The sequence below is a fragment of the Rhinoraja longicauda genome, chromosome 38 (assembly GCF_053455715.1).
Source record: "Rhinoraja longicauda isolate Sanriku21f chromosome 38, sRhiLon1.1, whole genome shotgun sequence".
Lineage (NCBI taxonomy): Eukaryota > Metazoa > Chordata > Chondrichthyes > Rajiformes > Arhynchobatidae > Rhinoraja > Rhinoraja longicauda.
Genome location: NC_135990.1, coordinates 9,690,490 through 9,711,819, shown reverse-complemented (window position 1 = coordinate 9,711,819; position 21,330 = coordinate 9,690,490). Strand labels below are relative to the sequence as shown.

Here is a 21,330-nt window from a genome sequence, read left to right as displayed (position 1 = left end):
TGACCTGGACAGGTTGAGTGAGTGGGCAGATGCGTGGCAGATGCAGTATAATATAGATAAATGTGAGGTTATCCACTTTGGCGGCAAAAACAAGGAGGCAGATTATTATCTCAATGGTGTCAGGTTAGGTAAGGGGGAAGTGCAGCGAGACCTGGGTGTCCTTGTACACCAGTCACTGAAAGTTGGCGTGCAGGTACAGCAGGCAGTGAAGAAAGCTAATGGCATGTTGGCCTTCATAACGAGAGGATTTCAGTATAGGAGTAAAGAGGTTCTTCTGCAGTTGTACAGGGCCTTGGTAAGACCACATCAGGGGTATTGTGTGCAGTTTTGGTCTCCTAGTTTGAGGAAGGACATCCTTGTAATTGAGGCAGTGCAGCGTAGGTTCACGAGATTGATCCCTGGGATGGTGGGACTGTCATATGAGGAAAGATTGAAAAGACTAGGCTTGTATTCACTGGGGTTTAGAAGGATGAGGGGATCTTATGGAGACCAATGTAAGAAAATAACTGCAGATGCTGGTACAAATCGAAGGCATTTATTCACCAAATGCTGGAGTAACTCAGCAGGTCAGGCAGCATCTCGGGAGAGAAGGAATGGGCGCGTTTCGGGTCGAGACCCTTCTTCAGACTGATGTCAGAGGGGCGGGACAAAGGAAGGATATAGGTGGAGACAGGAAGATAGAGGGAGAACTGGGAAGGGGGACGGGAAGAGAGGGACAGAGGAACTATCTAAAGTTGGAGAAGTCAATGTTCATACCGCTGGGCTGCTCAGGCGAAATACGAGGTGCTGTTCCTCCAATTTCCGGTGGGACTCACTATGGCACTGGAGGAGGCCCATGACAGAAAGGTCAGACTGGGAATGGGAGGGGGAGTTGAAGTGCTGGAAATGGGGGGGGGGGGGGGTTCGCAGGGGGATGGCGTTCCCCTAGTTTTCAATTTCCAGCTCGGGTTTAACGAGTACTGCAGAAAGATTCGAGTCGTCTATCACTTCATTCAACTCAGACGAAAACGATTTGTTAACTGCCACTGTTAGCACTTGTTAACAGCCAGTAGTTAACAGGTAGTAGTTATACAATGTGTCAGCAATCCACCGATCCACATTCCACAGTAAATGTAATTGTGTTTTGACCATGTATTAATGACACCGCGATCCTTTGAATAAAATTCAAGGGAGAATTTCTTAAACTCACTGTCAGGGCTACCAGACCGCGAGCACGGGCTCAGGTAAAGTCACGTTATTTTATTATTCCACGTTATTTTATTTGCCGCTCCGCCGTGCCTCAGTTGTTTCAGTTAAATTAGAATGGATGGGGAGAAAATTTAAACAAGTAGTACCAATAGTTTTTTCCAGCCTAAATCGTGAGTGGTGAATATTTTATTGTGGGTGGTTTTATTTAGCAAAACAATAGTGCAAACGGAAATATTTTATTATATATCACTATCAAATTTTATTATATATCACTATCAAATATCTATAAATTTCAGATTTGCGTACCCCGTGACAATGAGCATACTGAGATACTTTGAAAGACAGCGTCTGCAGATCGATGAAGAAATAAATGATAATGGAAACACTCGGCCAGAAAAGAAGGCAAAATGACTTGAAAATGATAATGTAACTGATGCAGCCGTTTCGCCTGATGCTGCATGTGAAGACATTTCAAAAGATATTGAAAAATGTGATCTTCCAAACTGTTGGACACAAGAAATGTACTTCAACTAAAAGAAGGAATATCCCTGGCTAATTGTTAAAAACAGAAAACTAGGATGTGGTCATCTTGGACTTGAACGAACACAAGGAATTCATTTGTCTCGTGGGTGGTGCAGTGTTAATGTAGTAGGAGTGAGTGGTGACAAAGCAAAAACAGTTAATGAGTTTAAGAAAAAAGATTTTTAAGCACAAAAATAGTGAAGCTCATATCAGATGCCAAAAAATCAACGAAACAGCTGAAAACAAAGCAATCGAAAATGTAGTGTACATGTCACTGAAAAAGGACAAAGCAAAAACAGGTCGAGTGTTTAGAACTGTATATAATATTGTACACAAAGGTAGGCCCTACACAGATATGTCTTCTGATATTGAACTGCAAGATAGAAACGGCATCGACTTAGGGTACATTCTACACTAACAAAACACAAGATACGTGGGTACAGCAGGCAGTGAAGCTAATGGCATGTTGGCCTTCCTAACTAGAGGATTTCAGTGTAGGAACAAAGAGGTTCTTCTGCAGTTGTACAGGGCCCTGGTAAGACCACATCTGGAGTATTGTGTACAGTTTTGGTCTCCTAATTTGAGGAAGGACATCCTTGTAATTGAGGCAGTGCAGTGTAGGTTCACGAGATTGATCCCTGGGATGGCGGGACTGTCATATGAGGAAAGATTGAAAAGACCAGGCTTGTATTCATTGGAGTTTAGAAGGATGAGAGGGGATCTTATAGAGACATATAAAATTATAAAAGGACTGGACAAGCTAGATGCAGGAAAAATGTTCCCAATGTTGGGCGAGTCCAGAACCAGGGGCCACAAAGTCTTAGAATAAAGGGGAGGCCATTTAAAACTGAGGTGAGAAGGAACATTTTCACCCAGAGAGTTGTGAATTTGTGGAATTCTCCGCCACAGAGGGCAGTGGAGGTCAAATCACTGGATGGATTTAAGAGAGAGTTAGATAGAGCTCTGGGGGCTAGTGGAGTCAAGGGATATGGGGAGAAGGCAGGCACGGGTTACTGATTGTGGATGATCACGATGAATGTCGGTGCTGGCTCGAAGGGCCGAATGGCCTCCTCCTGCACCTATTGTCTATGTTTCTAATCAGTACCCCGTTCCTGCCTTCTCCCCATATCCCTTGATTCCGCTAGCCCTAAGAGCTCTATCAAACTCTATTTTGAATGCATCCAGTGAAACGACCTCCACTGCCCTCTGTGGCAGAGACTTCCACAAATTCCCAACTCTCTGGGTGAAAAGGTTTTTCCTCATCTCCGTTCTAAATGGCCTACCCCTTATTCTTAAACTGTGGCCCCTGGTTCTGGACTCCCCCAACATTGGGAACATGTTTCCTGCCTCTAACGTGTCCAACCCCTTAATAATTTTATATGTTTCTATAAGATCCACTCTCATCCTTCTAAATTCCAGTGAATACAAGCCCAGTCGCTTGTATTCACAAGTTAACGACACATCGAGCACATGGATGGTGTCGGATCAGGGAGCTCAGCGTCTGCCTGGGGCCAGCGGTGAAGGGACCTCGATGTCCATTCCTCTCTGCAGTCTCTTCTCGCACTCGGTCAGGTAGTTCACTCCGTCCACCACCACCTGGACCTGCTCCACCTGCAGGGGGCAGCAAACCTCGCCGTTAGAACCCGCGGCACCCCAGAGAACACAGTGGTCAGTGGGAGACTGACCCCCCCCCCCCTCACCATCACCGTCACCTCCACCCTCCCCCACCAAATGTTCCACCCACCCCACCCAAACCCCTCACCCAACCCCCTCCCCACCCCACCCAAACCCACCCCACCCAACCCACTCACCCACCCCACCCCCACCCCTCCCCCACCCAACCTCCTCCCCCACCCAACCCCCTCCCCCACCCTATCCCACCCTCACCCAATCCCACCCAACCCCCTCACCCACCCCACCCAACCCCTTCCCCCACCCTATCCCACCCCCACCCAATCCCACCCCACCCCCACCCAACCCCCTCACCCACCCCACCCAACCCCCTCACCCATCCTACCCTACCCCACTCCCACCCCACCCCACCCCCACCCAGCCCCCTCACCCCCACCCAACCCGCTCCCCCACCCAACCCCCTATCCCACCCTCACCCAATCCCACCCCAACCCCACCCAACCCCCTCACCCACCCCACCCAACCCATCCTACCCTACCCCACCCCCACCCAACCCCCTCACCCACCCCACCCAACCCCCTCACCCACCCCACCCCATCCCCTCACCCACCCCACCCCAACCCCACCCATCCTCTTCCCCACCCCACCCAAACCCCCTCACCCACCCCATCCCACCACCTACCCAAACCTCCCCCTCCCCCACCCCTCCCTCCACACCCACCCCCTCCCACCCCACCACCACCCCTAACCCCTCCCTCCATACCCCCTACCAATGCCCATCCCGCCCTCCACACCACCACCCCCACCCAAACCGCTCTCCCTCCCCCTCCTTCCCCTACCCAATGCCCCTCCCCATCCCCATTCCACATCTCATCGTCTCCGTCTTCTCCTCCCTGTCAGTCTGGGTGCCTTCACCTCCACCTCCACCCTCTCCCCCATCCCCACCCTCATGCCCAACGATTCCTCCTCCTCCCATCCCACATCTCCTCACACAACTCATTCTCCACCCTCCAACCCCCTCCTCCCGTGCTCACTCCCTCTGCCTCTCCCTCTTCTCCTTCCTTTCTCCATCCTTCTGCAGACTACACCTACATGTCCCCATCCTCCTCCATCCCTCCTCCACGTCACTTCCTCTCCCTCCTCTCGTTCCTTTTCCCCTTCCCCTTGTCTGTTCTTCCTCCTCTTCTCACCACTGCCAGCTGCCTTCCATCATCTCCCAACGACTCCTTCCCCTCCCTCCTCTACCCCCTTGCACTCTCCCTCTCCTCCTCTCTCCACCCGTCTCTCCCCTTCCTCTCTCTCCCTCATCTCCCCTCCACTCTCCTTTCTCCAGCTCCCTCTTCCCCCCCAGCTTCCTCACTCCTTCCTTCCCCTCCCTCTCCCTCCTCCTGCCCCCCCCCCCCCCCCCCCCGTCGTTCCTGCCCACCCGCCCTGCCTTCCCTTGGCCTCTTGGTTTGTGTATGGTGTTGGACATGTAGGGACGGGACCATTGTCCTACCTCGGACATGCCCAGCCGGTCGAGGTTGGAGATGTCGACCACACCGTCGACGTCCGGCGTGTTCTCTCCCTGCGGCCCGCGTTTCTCGAGCCGCAGGTTCTCCAGGATCTTGGAGAGGCGAGGATCCTGAAACATGGGAACTCATTGAGTCGACCGATGCTTGAGTCGGCAGCGAGGCCGCCTGTTTCACCTCGGTCAGTGCGTGAACCCCACCCGTCACACACAAGGCGAAGACTCGGGCTGGAAACGACCATTACACTGGGAAAGAGAGACACGAGGAGGAGGAGGAGGAGGAGGAGGTGGAGACAATTCCGCCCCTCAAAAGCCCCTTGGTGTTTCGCAGTGTCACGGTAGAGTTGCTGCCTTACAGCGCCAGAGATCCGGGTTCGATCCTGACCATTGGTGGTGTCTGTACGGAGTTTGTCTGCTCTCCCCGTGACCTGCGTGGGTTTTCTCCGGTTGCTCCGGTTTCTTCCCACACTCCAAAGACGTACAGGTTTGTAGGCTAATTGGTTTTGGTTAAATAAAATTGTTCCTGTTTAGATTTAGATTTAGATTTAGAGATACAGTGCGGAAACAGGCCCTTCGGCCCACCGGGTCCGCGCCGCCCAGCGATCCCCGCACACTAACACTATCCTACACACACTAGGAACAATTTTTTTTTACATTTACCCAGTCAATTAACCTACATACCTGCACGTCTTTGGAGTGTGGGAGGAAACCGAAGATCTCGGAGAAAACCCACGCAGGTCACGGGGAGAACGTACAAACTCCGTACAGACAGCACCCGTAGTCAGGATCGAACCCGAGTCTCCGGCGCTGCATTCGCTGTAAGGCAGCAACTCTACCGTGTGGGATCAGTGCTAGTGCTAGTGGAGTGGCCTCGGTTGGCCGAAGGGCAATGTTTCATGCTTCTGCAGTTGTACAGGGCCCTAGTGAGACCGCACCTGGAGCACTGTGTGCAGTTTTGGTCTCCAAATTCTTGCTATTGAGGGCGTGCAGTGTAGGTTCACTAGGTTAATTCCCGGAATGGCGGGACTGTCGTATGTTGAAAGAATGGAGCGGCTAGGCTTGTATACACTGGAATTTAGAAGGATGAGAGGGGATCTTATTGAAACATATAAGATTATTAAGGGATTGGACACATTAGAGGCAGGAAACATGTTCCCAATGTTGGGGGAGTCCAGAACCAGGGGCCACAGTTTAAGAATAGTCCCACCCCCGACATCAGTCTGAAGAAGGGTCTCGACCCGAAACGTCACCCATTCCTTCTCTCCCGAGATGCTGCCTGACCTGCTGAGTTACTCCAGCATTTTGTGAATAAAAAAATTAAGAATATTGCCTATTGTCTATTGTCTAAATATCACCGTTGCATCTGCCTCCACCATCACCCCAGGCAGCAGGTTCCAGGCACCCACCAGCCTCTGTGTATAAAAGACTTGCCCAGCACATCTCCTTTAAAGGGGTGTAGGAAAGAAAACTGCAGATGCCGGTTTAAATCGAAGGTAGACACAAAATGCTGGAGTAACACAGCGGGTCAGGCAGCATCTCTGGAGGGAAGGAATGGGTGACGTTTCGGGTCAGTCTGAAGAAGGGTCTCGACCCGAAACGTCACCCATTCCTTCTCTCCAGAGATGATGCCTGACCCGCTGAGTTACTCCAGCATTTTGTGTCTGCATCTCTTTTAAACTTGTTTTTCACGCCTTAAAGCTACAGTTTGGTGCTCTAATTCTTTGACACTTCCATCTTTGGAAAAAAAGGTTCTGACTGTCCACCCTATCTATGCCTCTCATAATTTGATGTACTCCTATCATTTCCCTTCTCAACCTCCAATGTTCCAGAGAAAACAAGCTGAGTTTGTCCAAACTTTCCTCACAGCCGATACCCTCTAATCCAGGCAGTATTCCACACCCTCTCCAAAGCCTCCACCTCCACCCTGATGACCAGCCACGCACTTGTGAACAGTGGAAGAGATTTGACTTAAGAGACACACAAATACAGCGCAATAGACAATAGACAATAGGTGCAGGAGGAGGCCAGTCGGCCCTTCGAGCCAGCACCGCCATTCAATGTGATCATGGCTGATCATTCTCAATCAGTACCCCGTTCCTGCCTTCTCCCCATACCCCCTGACTCCGCTATCCTTAAGAGCTCTATCTAGCTCTCTCTTGAAAGCATCCACCACCTCCTGAGGCAGAGAATTCCACAGATTCACAACTCTCTGACTGAAAAAGGTTTTCCTCATCTCCGTTCTAATTGGCCTACCCCTTATTCTTAAACTGTGGCCCCTGGTTCTGGACTCCCCTAAGAGGCTTTTCCATAGGCACATGGATATGCAGGGAACGGAGGGACATGGATTATGTGGAGACAGAGGGGATTAGTTTAATCAGGCATTATGTTACGCACAGCAATTGTTCCTGTGTGGTACAGATCTATCTTCCATCTGGACCCCATGTTGATTCACTCAATATCCGCTCTCGGAGTGTGCAGGGGTTAGATACAGACTAGCTCTGCTCTGTCCCGGCACACAATCCCAGGGCAGAGACCACAAGGGCGAGATACCAAGTAAAAGCTCCCTTTATCTTGCCCCGGCACACACTCCCAGACCAGGAATATGTGCTTTCCTGTTTCCAAATAGACAGCATTTGTGTCCCTGTCCTTGACCAGAACTGGACTCCGATAATCTGTATACTAAAACTCTCGTTTGTTATCTTGTTTGTGACTGAACTTCAGCCAAAACGGTACACGATAACGTGAGAATTTTAGACCCACCTTACTCACCGTTGTCACTTTAGACAATAGACAATAGGTGCAGGAGGAGGCCATTCGGCCCTTCGATACAGCACCGCCATTCAATGTGATCATGGCTGATCATTCTCAATCAGCACCCCGTTCCTGCCTTCTCCCCATACCCCCTGACTCCGCCATCCTTAAGAGCTCTATCCAGCTCTCTCTTGAAAGCATCCAGAGAATTGGCCTCCACTGCCTTCTGAGGCAGAGAATTCCACAGATTCACAACTCTCTGACTGAAAACGTTTTTCCTCATCTCAGTTCTAAATGGCCGACCCCTTATTCTTAAACTGTGTGGCCCCTCTGTTCTGGACTCCCCCAACATTGGGCACACGTTTCCTGCCTCTATTTAGTGATAATGCAAGTCGTTTTATTGATATCGGTCTTATGTTTTTAAAGTTATTCACATTTTAAAGTTTATAAGGAGGGGGAGGGGAGGAGGGAGGAGGAAGGAGGGGGGAGGGAGAGGGGAGGGGGGGGTTGAGGAGAGAGGGGAGGGGGGGGTTGAGGAGAGAGGGGAGGGGGGGTTGAGGAGAGAGGGGAGGGGGGGTTGAGGAGAGAGGGGAGGGGGGGTTGAGGAGAGAGGGGAGGGGGGGTTGAGGAGAGAGGGGAGGGGGGGTTGAGGAGAGAGGGGAGAGGGGGTTGAGGAGAGAGGGGACGGGGGGTAGGAGAGGGTGCTGCACCAATGCAGGAGAGGTTTGGGCCCAACGGGTCTAGTTTAAAATAAAATGTTAGATTAAGGACTGCATGGTTGTGCAGTGGTGGAGTTTCTGCCTTGCACAGCCAGAGACGTGTTCGATCCTGACCTCGGGTGCTGTCTGTACGGAGTTTGTACATTCTCCCTGTGACTGCCTGGGTTATCTGGCTGCTCCAGGATCCTCCCACACCCCAAAGACGTACTGGTTTGTAGGTTAATAAGCTTCTATAAATTGTCCCTCGTGTGTCGGACAGAGCTAGAGTAAGGGTTATCGATGGCCGGCGTGGACTCGTTGGACTGAAGTGCTCGTATTCTAAACTAAACAGGACAATACTAAATTCAGAACATGCTGGAGTAACTCAGCAGGTCAGGCAGCATCTCCTGAGATGCTGCCTGACCCGCTGAGTTACTCCAGCATTTTGTGAATAAATACCTTCGATTTGTACCAGCATCTGCAGTTATTTTCTCACAATACTAAATTCAGAGTGAACCTCTCACATGCCCCATCACACACTCCCAGAGCAGGAGGAGTGAGGATCAGATACAAAGAGGTGCTACTGGAGTAGATTGCGTTTCAGAATTTAGATTATAGATTTTAGAGATACAGTGTGGAAACTGGCACCTTCGGCCCACCGAGTCTGCGCCAGCTCTAACGGCGGCACGGTGGCGCAGCAGTAGAGTTGCTACCTTACAGCGAATGCAGCGCCGGAGACTCAGGTTCGATCCTGACTACGGGCGCTGTCTGTACGGAGTTTGTACGTTCTCCCCGTGACCTGCGTGGGTTTTCTCCGAGATCTTCGGTTTCCTCCCACATTCCAAAGACGTGCAGGTTTGTAGGTTAATTGGCTTGGTAAATGTAAAAATTGTCCCTAGTGGGTGTAGGATAGCGTTCGTGTGCGGGGATCGCTGGGCGGCGCGGACCCGGTGGGCCGAAGGGCCTGTTTCTGCACTGTATCTCTAAATCTAAATCTAAAATCTAAACCCAGCGATCACCCGTACACGATCTCGATCCTACACACTGGGGACAGTTTATAGAAGCCAATTAACCTACAAACCAGTACGCTAACCTACTCACACTCGGGGCAAGTTTACAGCTTATCGAAGCCACTTAACCCTCAAACCTTCACGTCTTTGGAGTGTGGGGGGGAAACCAGAGCACCCGGAGAAAACCCTCGCAGTCACAGGGAGGACAGCACCCGTAGTCAGGATGGAGCCCGGGTCTCTGGCGCTGTGAGGCTTCTACCGCTGCGCCACCGTGCCAGTGCCGGGCGGGCAGGGTGCGGAGATAGAAACATAGAAACATAGAAAATAGGTGCAGGAGTAGGCCATTCAGCCCTTCGAGCCTGTACGCACCGCCATTCAATATGATCATGGCTGATCATCCAACTCAGTATCCCGTACCTGCCTTCTCTCCATACCCCCTGATCCCTTTAGCCACAAGGGCCACATCTACTAACTCCCTCTTAAATATAGCCAATGAACTGGCCTCAACTACCTTCTGTGGCAGAGAATTCCACAGATTCACCACTCTCTGTGTGAAAAAAAACGTTCTCATCTCGGTCCTAAAAGACTCCCCCCTTATCCTTAAACTGTGACCCCTTGCGTGGCCCCCCCGTGCGCAGTGCGGTGAGGCTCGGTGCCTCGCGGGGTAGCGGTACCTTGCTGAGCATGGGCAGCTTCATGTGCACCCCGGCCCGTAGCCCGGTGCCCAGGTTGGACGGGCAGGACAGGATGTAGCCCAGCCGCTCGTTCCACATAAACTCCCAGCCTTTCTCCGAGATCAGCCTCTCCACCTGGGGGGGAACATGGTTCACATGAGCACTCATCTTCCATACAAACACCAGACGTTCACGACATTGGCAACGGTGAAAATGTAACGTTGCGTGGAACTTACAGCACAGAGCAACCCATTGGGCCCTTCTGTTCAGTACCAGGGGTGACCCTCGACATCAGTCTCTTCTCAAACAAGGGGCCACAGTTTCCTCCACATCTCTGGAGGAAAAGGATGGGTGACGTTTTGGGTTGGAACCCAGTTGAGGGCATTTAGCTGCCCAAAATCTACATCCAGATGCAGGTGATTTGCAGGCTTTGACACCCAGCAACAACCTGAGTTCTTGAAGCCCCAAGTAAAATATGTTCTCGCATTCAACAGGAATAATTACCAAACATATTGCTGTATAATTTCATCGTGGCTAACAGGAAACATGTTCCCAATGTTGGGGGAGTCCAGAACCAGGGGCCACAGTTTAAGAATAAAGGGTAGGCCATTTAGAACGGAGCTGAGGAAAAACTTTTTCAGTCAGAGAGTTGTGACTCTGTGGAATTCTCTGCCTCAGAAGGCAGTGGAGGCCAATTCTCTGGATGCTTTCAAGAGAGAGCTAGATAGAGCTCTTAAGGATAGCGGAGTCAGGGGGTATGGGGAGAAGGCAGGAACGTGGTACTGATTGAGAATGATCAGCCATGATCACATTGAATGGCGGTGCTGGCTCGAAGGGCCGAATGGCCTCCTCCTGCACCTATTGTCTATTGTCATATTGTCATTCCTTTTTGCATTCTATGTTTATCCAGCATCCATTTCCCCCCTTCACTGTTATACCTTAGGTTCAGCACAGTAACGCAGCAGTAGAGTTACTGCCTCACAGCGCCATTGTCCCAGGTTCAACCCTGACCACGGGTGCTGTCTGTATGGAGTTCGCACGTTCCCTCTGTGACCTGTGTGGGTTTTCTCCGAGATCTTCCGTTTCCCCCCACACGCCAAAGACGTGCAGGTATGCAGGTAAATGGGCTTGGTAAATGTAAAAATAGTCCATAGTGTGTGTGTGTGTGCAGGATCGTGTTAATGTGCAGAGATTGCTGGTTGGTGCGGACCCGGTGGGCCGAAGGGCCTGTTTCAGCACTGTATCTCTAAACTAAACTAAACTAAACTAGTGTACTGGTGATAGTTGGTCAGCATGGACTCAGTGGGCCGAAGGGCCTGTTTCAGCACTGTATCTCTAAACTAAACTGATCTAAACTAGTGTACTGGTGATGGTTGGTCAGCATGGACTCAGTGGGCCGAAGGGCTTGTTTCAGCACTGTATCTCTAAACTGATCTAAACTAGTGTACTGGTGATGGTTGGTCAGCATGGACTCAGTGGGCCGAAGGGCCTGTTTCAGCACTGTATCTCTAAACTAAACTAAACTAGTGTACTGGTGATGGTTGGTCAGCATGGACTCAGTGGGCCGAAGGGACTGTTTCCACGCTGTATCTCTAAAATGAATCTTGTACTAAATGTTGCAATGTTATATCATGTGCTAAATGCTGTACCATTCATCCTTCGTCTGTACACTGTGATTGCATTCATGTCGAGTACAGTCTTTTCTTTGACTGGATAGCACGCAGAAAAAAAAGCTTTTCACTGTACCTCGGTATACGTGACAACAATAAACTAAATAACTAAACGCATCCCTGTGAGGGGCAAGTCCCACATGTTTGCCCATCTCCAGGGCAAGAATCTGCCCTCTCTGAAATAAAGTGTCATCCAGTCCGGGGATGGATAAAACAAGCTCTTTCATCTCCATTGAGAGAATTGGTCAAGGATCCCCGATCTAGGGATGGCAGTTATAGGTTGTCTGCAAATTGTGTCAAACTAATATGATGGTTTTAAGACCACAAGACATGGGAGCAGAATTAGGCCATTCGGCCCATTGAGTCTTGTCTGCCCTTCGATCTATTTTTCCCTCTCAACCACATTCTCCTGCCTTGATGCCCTTAATCAAGAACCTACCAATCTCTGCCTTTAAAATACCCAACGACTTGGCCTCCAACTCCATCTGTGGCAACGAATTCCATTGATTCACCACCCTCTGACAAAAGAAATTCCCCCTCATCTCCTCTTTGAAGGTACGTCTTATTTACTCTCAGGGAGGCACTGGGTCCCACGCTCCCATTAAACTCACCAGGTTCACTGGAAAATTATAGTACTGTCTAACATCTAAAAGATGTTGGGGTTTTAAAAAAGAATAACATTCAGTAGTCTGGAAAACCCACCAAGATTCTCCCTGTAACATTTGGCACCCTTGCTAATCAAGCAGTAAAGATGACCAGTGAGGGGGGTGTGTAAGAAAATAACTGCAGATGCTGGTACAAATCGAAGGTATTTCTTTCACAAAATGCTGGAGTAACTCAGCAGGTCAGGCAGCATCTCAGGAGTGACGTTTTGGGTCGAGACCCTTCTTCAGACCTTCTCTCCTGAGATGCTGCCTGACCTGCTGAGTTACTCCAGCATTTTGTGAGGGGGATGTGGTTGATGTGAAATATGTGGACTTCCGAACGGCTTTTGATAAAGTGCCACATGAGAGTCTTGCCATCCAGAGGGGCTGGAGCAACGTGGATAGAGAACCACCTCAGGATCGGATGATAACAGTGAAAGATAATTCCCGGCTGGCGTAGAGTGTGGTGTGGCATTCCCCAGGGATCAGCGTTTGGATCCCTGTGTTGACCTGAGTGCACAGGACATATCCAAATTTGCAGATGAAACCTGGAAGTCCTATGAACTGTGAGTAGGCTCAAGGAGGGATTCCCAGGCTGGTGGAGTGAGGAGATTGGTGGCAAGAGTTTAGTACCAGCTATTCTGGAGATACCGGCTGCTCCCATTTTTACATGTGTGCGTAAGTTGACTTTGTTCAGTTAGAAAACACACAAAATCACTTGTGTAGGATAAAAACTGCAGATGCTGGTTTAAATCAAAGGTAGACGCAAAATGCTGGAGTAACTCAGTGGGCCAGACAGCGCCTCTGGAGAGTAGGAAAGAAAACTCAGTCTGAGGAAGGGATTCGACCCAAAACGTCACCCGTTCCTTCTCTCCTGAGATGCTGCCTGGGCCGCTGAGTTACTCCAGCATTCTGTGCCTACACAAAATCACTCAGCAAGTAACCTGCACAGTATTGAATGGCGTGAAAAAGCATGTGAAAATGATTAGAAGGAACAAGACTGAGAGAGAGGAAACTAGTTCTTTAGCACAATGAACTGCAGATGCTAGTGCACAAATATGACAGAGTTAAGGTACTGATCTGATCGCTGGCAAACTAGTTCTGTCTGTATTGAGATGGGGGGAGGTAGTGAAATAAGGTCATGCAGATTACAACATTATTACAGGAGCTAGGCAGTAAATTGGGAACAGCTGTTATCGGGTAAGTCCTTATTATGACATTTGAGAGTATTTAAAGATTAGCTGCTGGGCATTCATGGCTGGTCTGTTCCAGTAAGGTGGAGGGACAAGGAAAGTGAACTTTGGATTACCAAAGGGGTGTGAAGAAGCATCTTAGACAAGAGTCAAGTCAAGTCAAGTTTATTTGTCACATACACATACAAGATGTGCAGTGAAATGAAAGTGGCAATGCCTGCGGATTGTGCTAAAACTACAAAACAGAATAGAAATTTTTTTAACACAAAAAATAAATTAATACAGTAAATTGGTCCCTGGTGATGTAAGAGTTAATAGACAATAGACAATAGGTGCAGGAGGAGGCCATTCGGCCCTTCGAGCCAGCACCACCATTCAATGTGATCATTCACAATCAGTACCCCGTTCCTGCCTTCTCCCCATACCCCCTGACTCCGCTATCCTTAAGAGCTCTATCCAGCTCTCTCTTGAAAGCATCCAGAGAATTGGCCTCCACTGCCTTCTGAGGCAGAGAATTCCACAAATTCCCAACTCTCTGGGTGAAAAAGTTTTTCCTCATCCCAGTTCTAAATGGCCTGCCCCTTATTCTTAAACTGTGGCCCCTGGTTCTGGACTCCCCCAACATTGGGAACATGTTTCCTGCCTCTAACTTGTCCAACCCCTTAATAATCTTATAAGTTTCATGTTTGCCCATCTCCATTGATCTTGACCCGAAACGTCACCCATTCCTTCTCTCCAGAGATGCTGCCTGTCCCACTGAGTCACTCCAGCTTTTAGTGTCTATCTTCGGCTTAAACCAGCATCTGCAGTTCCTCCCGACACCAAGAGGTTGTAAATTTGGTTGTAAAGAGAAAAGGATCATATATGGAAACAAAGGTGGGCGGCACGGTAGCGCAGCGGTAGAGTTGCTGCTTTACAGCGAATGCAGCGCCGGAGACTCAGGTTCGATCCTGACTACGGGTGCTGCACTGTAAGGAGTTTGTACGTTCTCCCCGTGACCTGCGTGGGTTTTCTCCGAGATCTTCGGTTTCCTCCCACACTCCAAAGACGTACAGGTATGTAGGTTAATTGGCTGGGTAAATGTAAAAATTGTCCCTAGTGGGTGTAGGATAGTGTTAATGTGCGGGGATCACTGGGCGGCACGGACTTGGAGGGCCGAAAAGGCCTGTTTCCGGCTGTATATATATGAGGAAAAAAAAGTGCTTGTGTAATGCAGCAGGTCAGGCAGCATCTCTGGAGAACATGGATTGGTGATGTTTCAGGTTGGGACCCTTCTTCAGACTGCTTGGAGTAGGGGGGGAGAAAGCTGGAAGAGAGATGGTGGCGGGACAAAGCCTAGCAAGTGGCATGGATCCATATGAGGGCGGTTTAATTGGCTGATGGGTGGACAAAGCCCAGTGATGAAAAGACAAAAAGTGTAAGATTAGGATGAGAGAGGCATAAAATGTGAAGCCTGGGGAAGGTGGATAGGGGGATAGGGAAAAAGAAAAAGGGAGAAAGTAGGAGAGATGTTCAAACAATAAATCTCCCTCCTCTCTTCTGACACATCAGAGAGATGGTGGTGGGGGGGGGGGGGGGGGGGGTTTGTGGGAAGGGGTGAGTGAACCAAGGGGTTGCAGATTGAGTAATCTCTGCATAAAATAGAAAGGGGTGGGGATAGACAATAGGTGCAGGAGGAGGCCATTCGAGCCAACACCGCCATTCAATGTGATCATGGCTGATCATTCTCAATCAGTACCCCGTTCCTGCCTTCTCCCCATATCCCCTGACTCCGCTATCCTTAAGAGCTCTATCCAGCTCTCTCTTGAATGCATTCAGAGAATTGGTCTCCACTGCCTTCTGAGGCAGAGAATTCCACAGATTCACCACTCTCTGACTGAAAAGGTTTTTCCTCATCTCAGTTCTAAATGGCCTACCCCTTATTCTTAAACTGTAACCCCTGGTTCTGGACTCCCCCAACATTGGGAACATGTTTCCTGCCTCTAACGTGTCCAACCCCTTAATAATCTTATACGTTTCGATAAGATCGAATGGGATGGGAAGATGTGACTAGTGATGAGGGGAAAGGATGAGTAAGTTCCTTGGTCACCTATCACTTCCCAGGCTTTGTCCATCCCCCACCTGCCTTCCAGCTTTCTGGCGGAACGATGGCACAACGGTAGAGTTAGACAATAGACAAGAGGTCAGGAGGAGGCCATTTGGCCCTTCAAGCCAGCACCGCCATTCAATGTGATCATGGCTGATCATTCTCAATCAGTACCCCGTTCCTGCCTTCTCCCCATACCCCCTGACTCCGCTATCCTTAAGAGCTTTATCCAGCTCTCTCTTGAATGTATCCAGAGAATTGGCCTCCACTGCCTTCTGAGGCAAAGAATTCCACAGATTCACAACTCTTTGACTAAAAAAGGTTTTCCTCATCTCAGTTCTAAATGGCCTACCCCTTATTCTTAAACTGTGGCCCCTGATTCTGGACTCCCCCAACATTAGGAACATGTTTCCTGCCTCTAACGTGTCCAACCCCTTAATAATCTTATACGTTTCATATCATATCATATCATATATATACAGCCGGAAACAGGCCTTTTCGGTCCACCAAGTCCGTGCCGCCCAGCGATCCCCGTACATTAACACTATCCTACACCCACTAGGGACAATTTTTACATTTACCCAGCCAATTAACCTACATACCTGTACGTCTTTGGAGTGTGGGAGGAAACCGAAGATCTCGGAGAAAACCCACGCAGGTCACGGGGAGAACGTACAAACTCCTTACAGTGCAGCACCCGTAGTCAGGATCGAACCTGAGTCTCCGGCGCTGCATTCGCTGTAAAGCAGCAACTCTACCGCTGCGCCACCGTGCCGCCCATAAGATAAGATCCCCTCTCATCCCCTCGATAAGATCCCCTCTCATCCTTCTAAATTCCAGTGTATACAAGCCAAGTCGCTCCAGTCTTTCAACATATGACAGTCCCGCCATTCCGGGAATTAACCTAGTAAACCTACGCTGCACGCCCTCAATAGCAAGAATATCCTTCCTCAAATTTGGAGACCAAAACTGCACACAGTACTCCAGGTGCGGTCTCACCAGGGCCCGGTACAACTGCAGAAGGATCTCTTTGCTCCTATACTCAACTCCTCTTGTTATGAAGGCCAATATTCCATTGGCTTTCTTCACTGCCTGCTGTACCTGCATGCTTCCTCTCAGTGACTGATGCACTCGGACACCCAGATGCACTCGTCCCCTTTTCCTTACTTGACACCATTCAGATATTAATCTGGCGCGATTGGGCTTGTATACACTGGAATTTAGAAGGATGAGGGGGGATCTTATTGAAACATATAAGATAATCAGGGGATTGGACACATTAGAGGCAGGAAACATGTTCCCAATGTTGGGGGAGTCCAGAACAAGGGGCCACAGTTTAAGAATAAGGGGTAGGCCATTTAGAACGGAGATGAGGAAGAACTTTTTCAGTCAGAGAGTGGTGAAGGTGTGGAATTCTCTGCCTCAGAAGGCAGTGGAGGCCAGTTCGTTGGATGCTTTCAAGAGAGAGCTGGATAGAGCCCTTAAGGATAGCGGAGTGAGGGGGTATGGGGAGAAGGCAGGAACGGGGTACTGATTGAGAGTGATCAGCCATGATCGCATTGAATGGCGGTGCTGGCTCGAAGGGCTGAATGGCCTACTCCTGCACCTATTGTCTATTGTCTATTCTTATTCTATTCTTGTCTGCTTCCACCACCACCACTGGCAGCGCGTTCCAGGCATCTGCCACTCTTTTTGTAGGAAAACCTGCCCCACACATCTCCTTTAAACTTTCCCCCTTTCACATGAAAGCCAGTGCGAGGTGTTGCACCTTCGGAGGTTGAATGCAAGGGGAAGGTACACGGTTGATGGCACTGGTGTGCAAAGGGATCTTGGTGTCCCAGGTCCACATTGCTCCCTGAAAGTTGTGCCACATATAGATAGAATGGTAAAGAAGGCGTGTGGTATGCATGCCTTCGCTTGTTGGAGTATCGAGGATAAGAGTTTGCAAGTCATGATACACTCTATATTGACTTGGGTTTTGCTGCAATTGGAGTATTGCATGCAGTCCAGTCACCACATTATAGGAAGGATATGGAGACTTTAAGGAGAGCATGCAGAACCAGACAACTGCCTGGATTAAGGGGTATTTGCTGCAAGGAGATGTCGGACAAACTTGGATTGTTTTCTCATCCTCTGACTCCAAGCATAACTTCCCTCCTTTATCCAAGAGTGGTCCAACCACTTACCAAGTTAAACTCTCGTTTTAAATGTACATACAAAATGCCTTGGGATTTTCTTTGATCCAACATGCCAATAACATTTCATAGCCCCTTTTGGTCTTTCTAATTCCCAGCTTGAGTTATTTTCTGCTCGTTTTATATTCATAGAAACATAGAAACGTAGAAAATAGTTGCAGGAGGAGGCCATTCGGCCCATCGAGCCAGCACCGCCATTCATTGTGATCATGGCTGATCGTCCACAATCAATAACCCGTGCCTGCCTTCTCCCCATATCCCTTGATTCCACTAGCCCCTAGAGCTCTATCTAACACTCTCTTAAATCCATCCAGTAATTTGGTCTCTACTGCCCTCTGTGGCAGAGAATTCCACAAATTCACAACTCTCTGGGTGAAAAAGTTCCTTCTCTCCTCAGTTTTAAATGGCCTCCTCTTTATTCTAAGACTGGCGGCACGGTAGCGCAGCGGTAGAGTTGCTGCTTTACAGCGAATGCAGCGCCGGAGACTCAGGTTCGATCCTGACTACAGGTGCTGCACTGTAAGGAGTTTGTACGTTCTCCCCGTGACCTGCGTGGGTTTTCTCCGAGATCTTCGGTTTCCTCCCACACTCCAAAGACGTACAGGTATGTAGGTTAATTGGCTGGGTAAATGTAAAAATTGTCCCTAGTGGGTGTAGGATAGTGTTAATGTGCGGGGATCGCTGGGCGGCACGGACTTGGAGGGCCGAAAAGGCCTGTTTCCGGCTGTATATATATGATGATGATATGATGATGATGTGTGGCCCTTGGTTCTGGACTCCCCCAACATTGGGAATGTTTTTCCTGCATCTAGCTTACATTCCTCCATTTCCTTGCATTCCTCCAAGGCTCCGTCTGATTTCATCTTTCTATACCTTAAATATGATTTTTTTTCTGGGCACAAGATATTACGGTGTTGTTTTACAAAAAAAAAGACACAAACTGCTGGAGTAACTCAGCACGCCAGGTAGCAATGGAGAACATGGATGGACGATGTTTCAGGTCGGGACCCTTCCTCAAATTGATCGTAGCGTAATGTAGTTTAGGTTTAGAGACATAGAACAGAAACAAGGCCCCTTCGGCCCACTTGAGTCCGTGCCTACCCGCGATTCACGCACACTCACACTACACAGGTTGTGTGAGTGGGCGGATGTATGGCAGATGCAGTTTAATGTGGATAAGTGTGAGGTTATCCACTTTGGTGGTAAGAATAGGAAGGCAGATTATTATCTGAATGGTGTCAAGTTAGGAAAAGGGGACGTACAACGAGATCTGGGTGTCTTAGTGCATCAGTCACTAGCGGGTATGGGGAGAAGGCAGGGATGGGGTACTGATTGAGAATGATCAGCCATGATCACATTGAATGGCGGTGCTGGCTCGAAGGGCCGAATGGCCTCCTCCTGCACCTATTGTCTATTGTCTATTGACACAACAGTGGTGTTTAAGAGGCTTTTAGATAGGCAGTTGGACATGCAAGGAATGGATCATGTGCATCAGTCTGAAGAAGGATCTCGACCCGAAATGTCACCCATTCCTTCTCTCCTGAGATGCTGCCTGACCCGCTGAGTTACTCCAGCATTTTGTGTCTACCTTCGATTTGAACCAGCATCTGCAGTTATTTTCCTACACATCTGCAGGCAGTGATTAGTTTAACTTGGGCATCATGTTCGGCACAGATCATTGTGTGCTGAGGGGGTCTGTTCCTGTGTTGTATTGTTCTATTTTCTATGTTCTAATGTGATATGTTCTCTTCTGGTAAGAAGAATGGGAAAATAAATATAGGCGGCCATTTTAAATGAGGTACAAAAACAGCAATCTAGGGCCATGTGTTTGTTTGATTGTAAAACATTGAATTTGGCCACACTGGGACACCACAGTTTAGGAAGGAAGTGAAGGGTTTGGTGAGAATGCAGGCAGCATTTCACAACATGACTGCTAGGTCGAAGAACTTTAATTATGTTGCTGGAGTGAACAATTATTAAAAGTTGAGAGAGGCAGAGGAAACTAGTTTAGAGTAGAAATAGTCGGAGATTCTATAACCAGAAGGTACAGCCTTTGAAAAAACGACATACTTTTAGAATGGAGATGAGGAGGAATTTCTTTAGCCAGAGGGTGGTGAAATTCATTGCCACATATGGCGGTGGAGGCCAAGTCATTGGGTATTTTTAAAGTGGAGATTGATAGGTTGTTGTTTAGTAAGGACGTCAATGGTTACAATAGACAATAGGTGCAGGAGGAGGCCATTCGGCCCTTCGAGCCAGCACCGCCATTCAATGTGATCATGGCTGATCATTCTCAATCAGTACCACGTTCCTGCCTTCTCCCCATACCCCCTGACTCCGCTATCCTTAAGAGCTCTATCCAGCTCTCTCTTGAATGCATTCAGAGAATTGGCCTCCACTGCCTTCTGAGGCAGAGAATTCCACAGATTCACAACTCTCTGACTGAAAAAGTTTTTCCTCATCTTACGGGGAGAGGGTTGAAGAATGGTGAGAGGGAAAAATAGATCAGCCATGATGGAACGGTGGAGAAGACTGGATGGGCCGAATGGCCTAATGCGGCTCCTGTGTCTTCTGGTCTTATAGTCCTGCTGTTCGTAGAGGTTAGGGTTGTTGTTCACTAAACAAAGGGCGATCAGTGAGAGGGGTTTAAAATCCTCGATGAAGAGGAAATAGAAACAGTTCCCACTGGCAGAGGAATCAAGAACCAGGGGTCATAGCCTGAGGGTGCTTGGCAAGCAAAGCTAAACTTAGGAGGAATTTCTTCATTTTAAAAGAAGAGTATTTGGGTTGGAATCTGTTGGCTGGGGAGCAGTGGAGACGGATTCAATTGTGGGGTTTGAACTGCAGGCAGATGGGAATCTGAATGGAAAGGATTTCGAGGAAGTCATTGAGCTGGCACAGATATGACTGGCAAAATTCTCCCATGGCATCACCATTCTGGGACTCTTCCCACTTGAAGCTCCCATCTGCCTCAATCCCACTCTGCCCCAGGCCCCACTCGCTCCGTGACTTTGGAGGTTCTCCAGGCACGGCTTGTAGTTCCCTGTCTGCCGGTCCGCAGAGCTTCAGAAACGGGATGAGGGGAAGGTCAGTGCATCGAGCCTATCAACGTCTCCACTTCCGTACAAGATTGGAAAAGATTCACCATGTCGATGAGTATTGCCTTGAGATTCTACAGGTGAACAGTGTTGACTGGTTGCATCACGGCCTATCTGGCAACTCGAATGCCCAGGAACGAAGGCGGTGATGGTGAATGGTAGACAATGCCTTGTGCTAACCTCCCCACCACCAAAGGGATCCATGGGAGACACTGCCTTAAAATTGAGCGGCACAGTGGCGCATCGGTAGTGTTGCTGCCTTACAACACTTGCAGCGTTAAGATTATTAAGGGGTTAGACATGTTAGAGGCAGGAAACATGTTCCCAATGTTGGGGGAGTCCAGAACAAGGGGCCACAGTTTAAGAATAAGGGGTAGACCATTTAGAACTGAGATGAGGAAAAACTTTTTTAGTCAGAGAGTTCTGAATTTGTAGAATTCTCTGCCTCAGAAGGCAGTG

General features: G+C 49.1%; 1 protein-coding gene across 1 annotated transcript in view; it reads right to left on the bottom strand.

Annotated features, from left to right (window-relative positions):
- Positions 1-3,204: 3,204 nt before the first annotated feature.
- LOC144610969 (creatine kinase U-type, mitochondrial-like) overlaps positions 3,205-21,330 on the bottom strand; it is a 38,825-nt gene continuing 20,699 nt past the window's right edge. Inside the window, exons 8-10 of the mRNA XM_078430014.1 lie at positions 9,986-10,120; positions 4,841-4,966; positions 3,205-3,321 (exon numbers count right to left, since the gene is read on the bottom strand). Of these exons, the coding sequence (XP_078286140.1) occupies positions 3,205-3,321; positions 4,841-4,966; positions 9,986-10,120 (378 nt within the window). The remainder of the gene's footprint in view (positions 3,322-4,840; positions 4,967-9,985; positions 10,121-21,330) is intronic.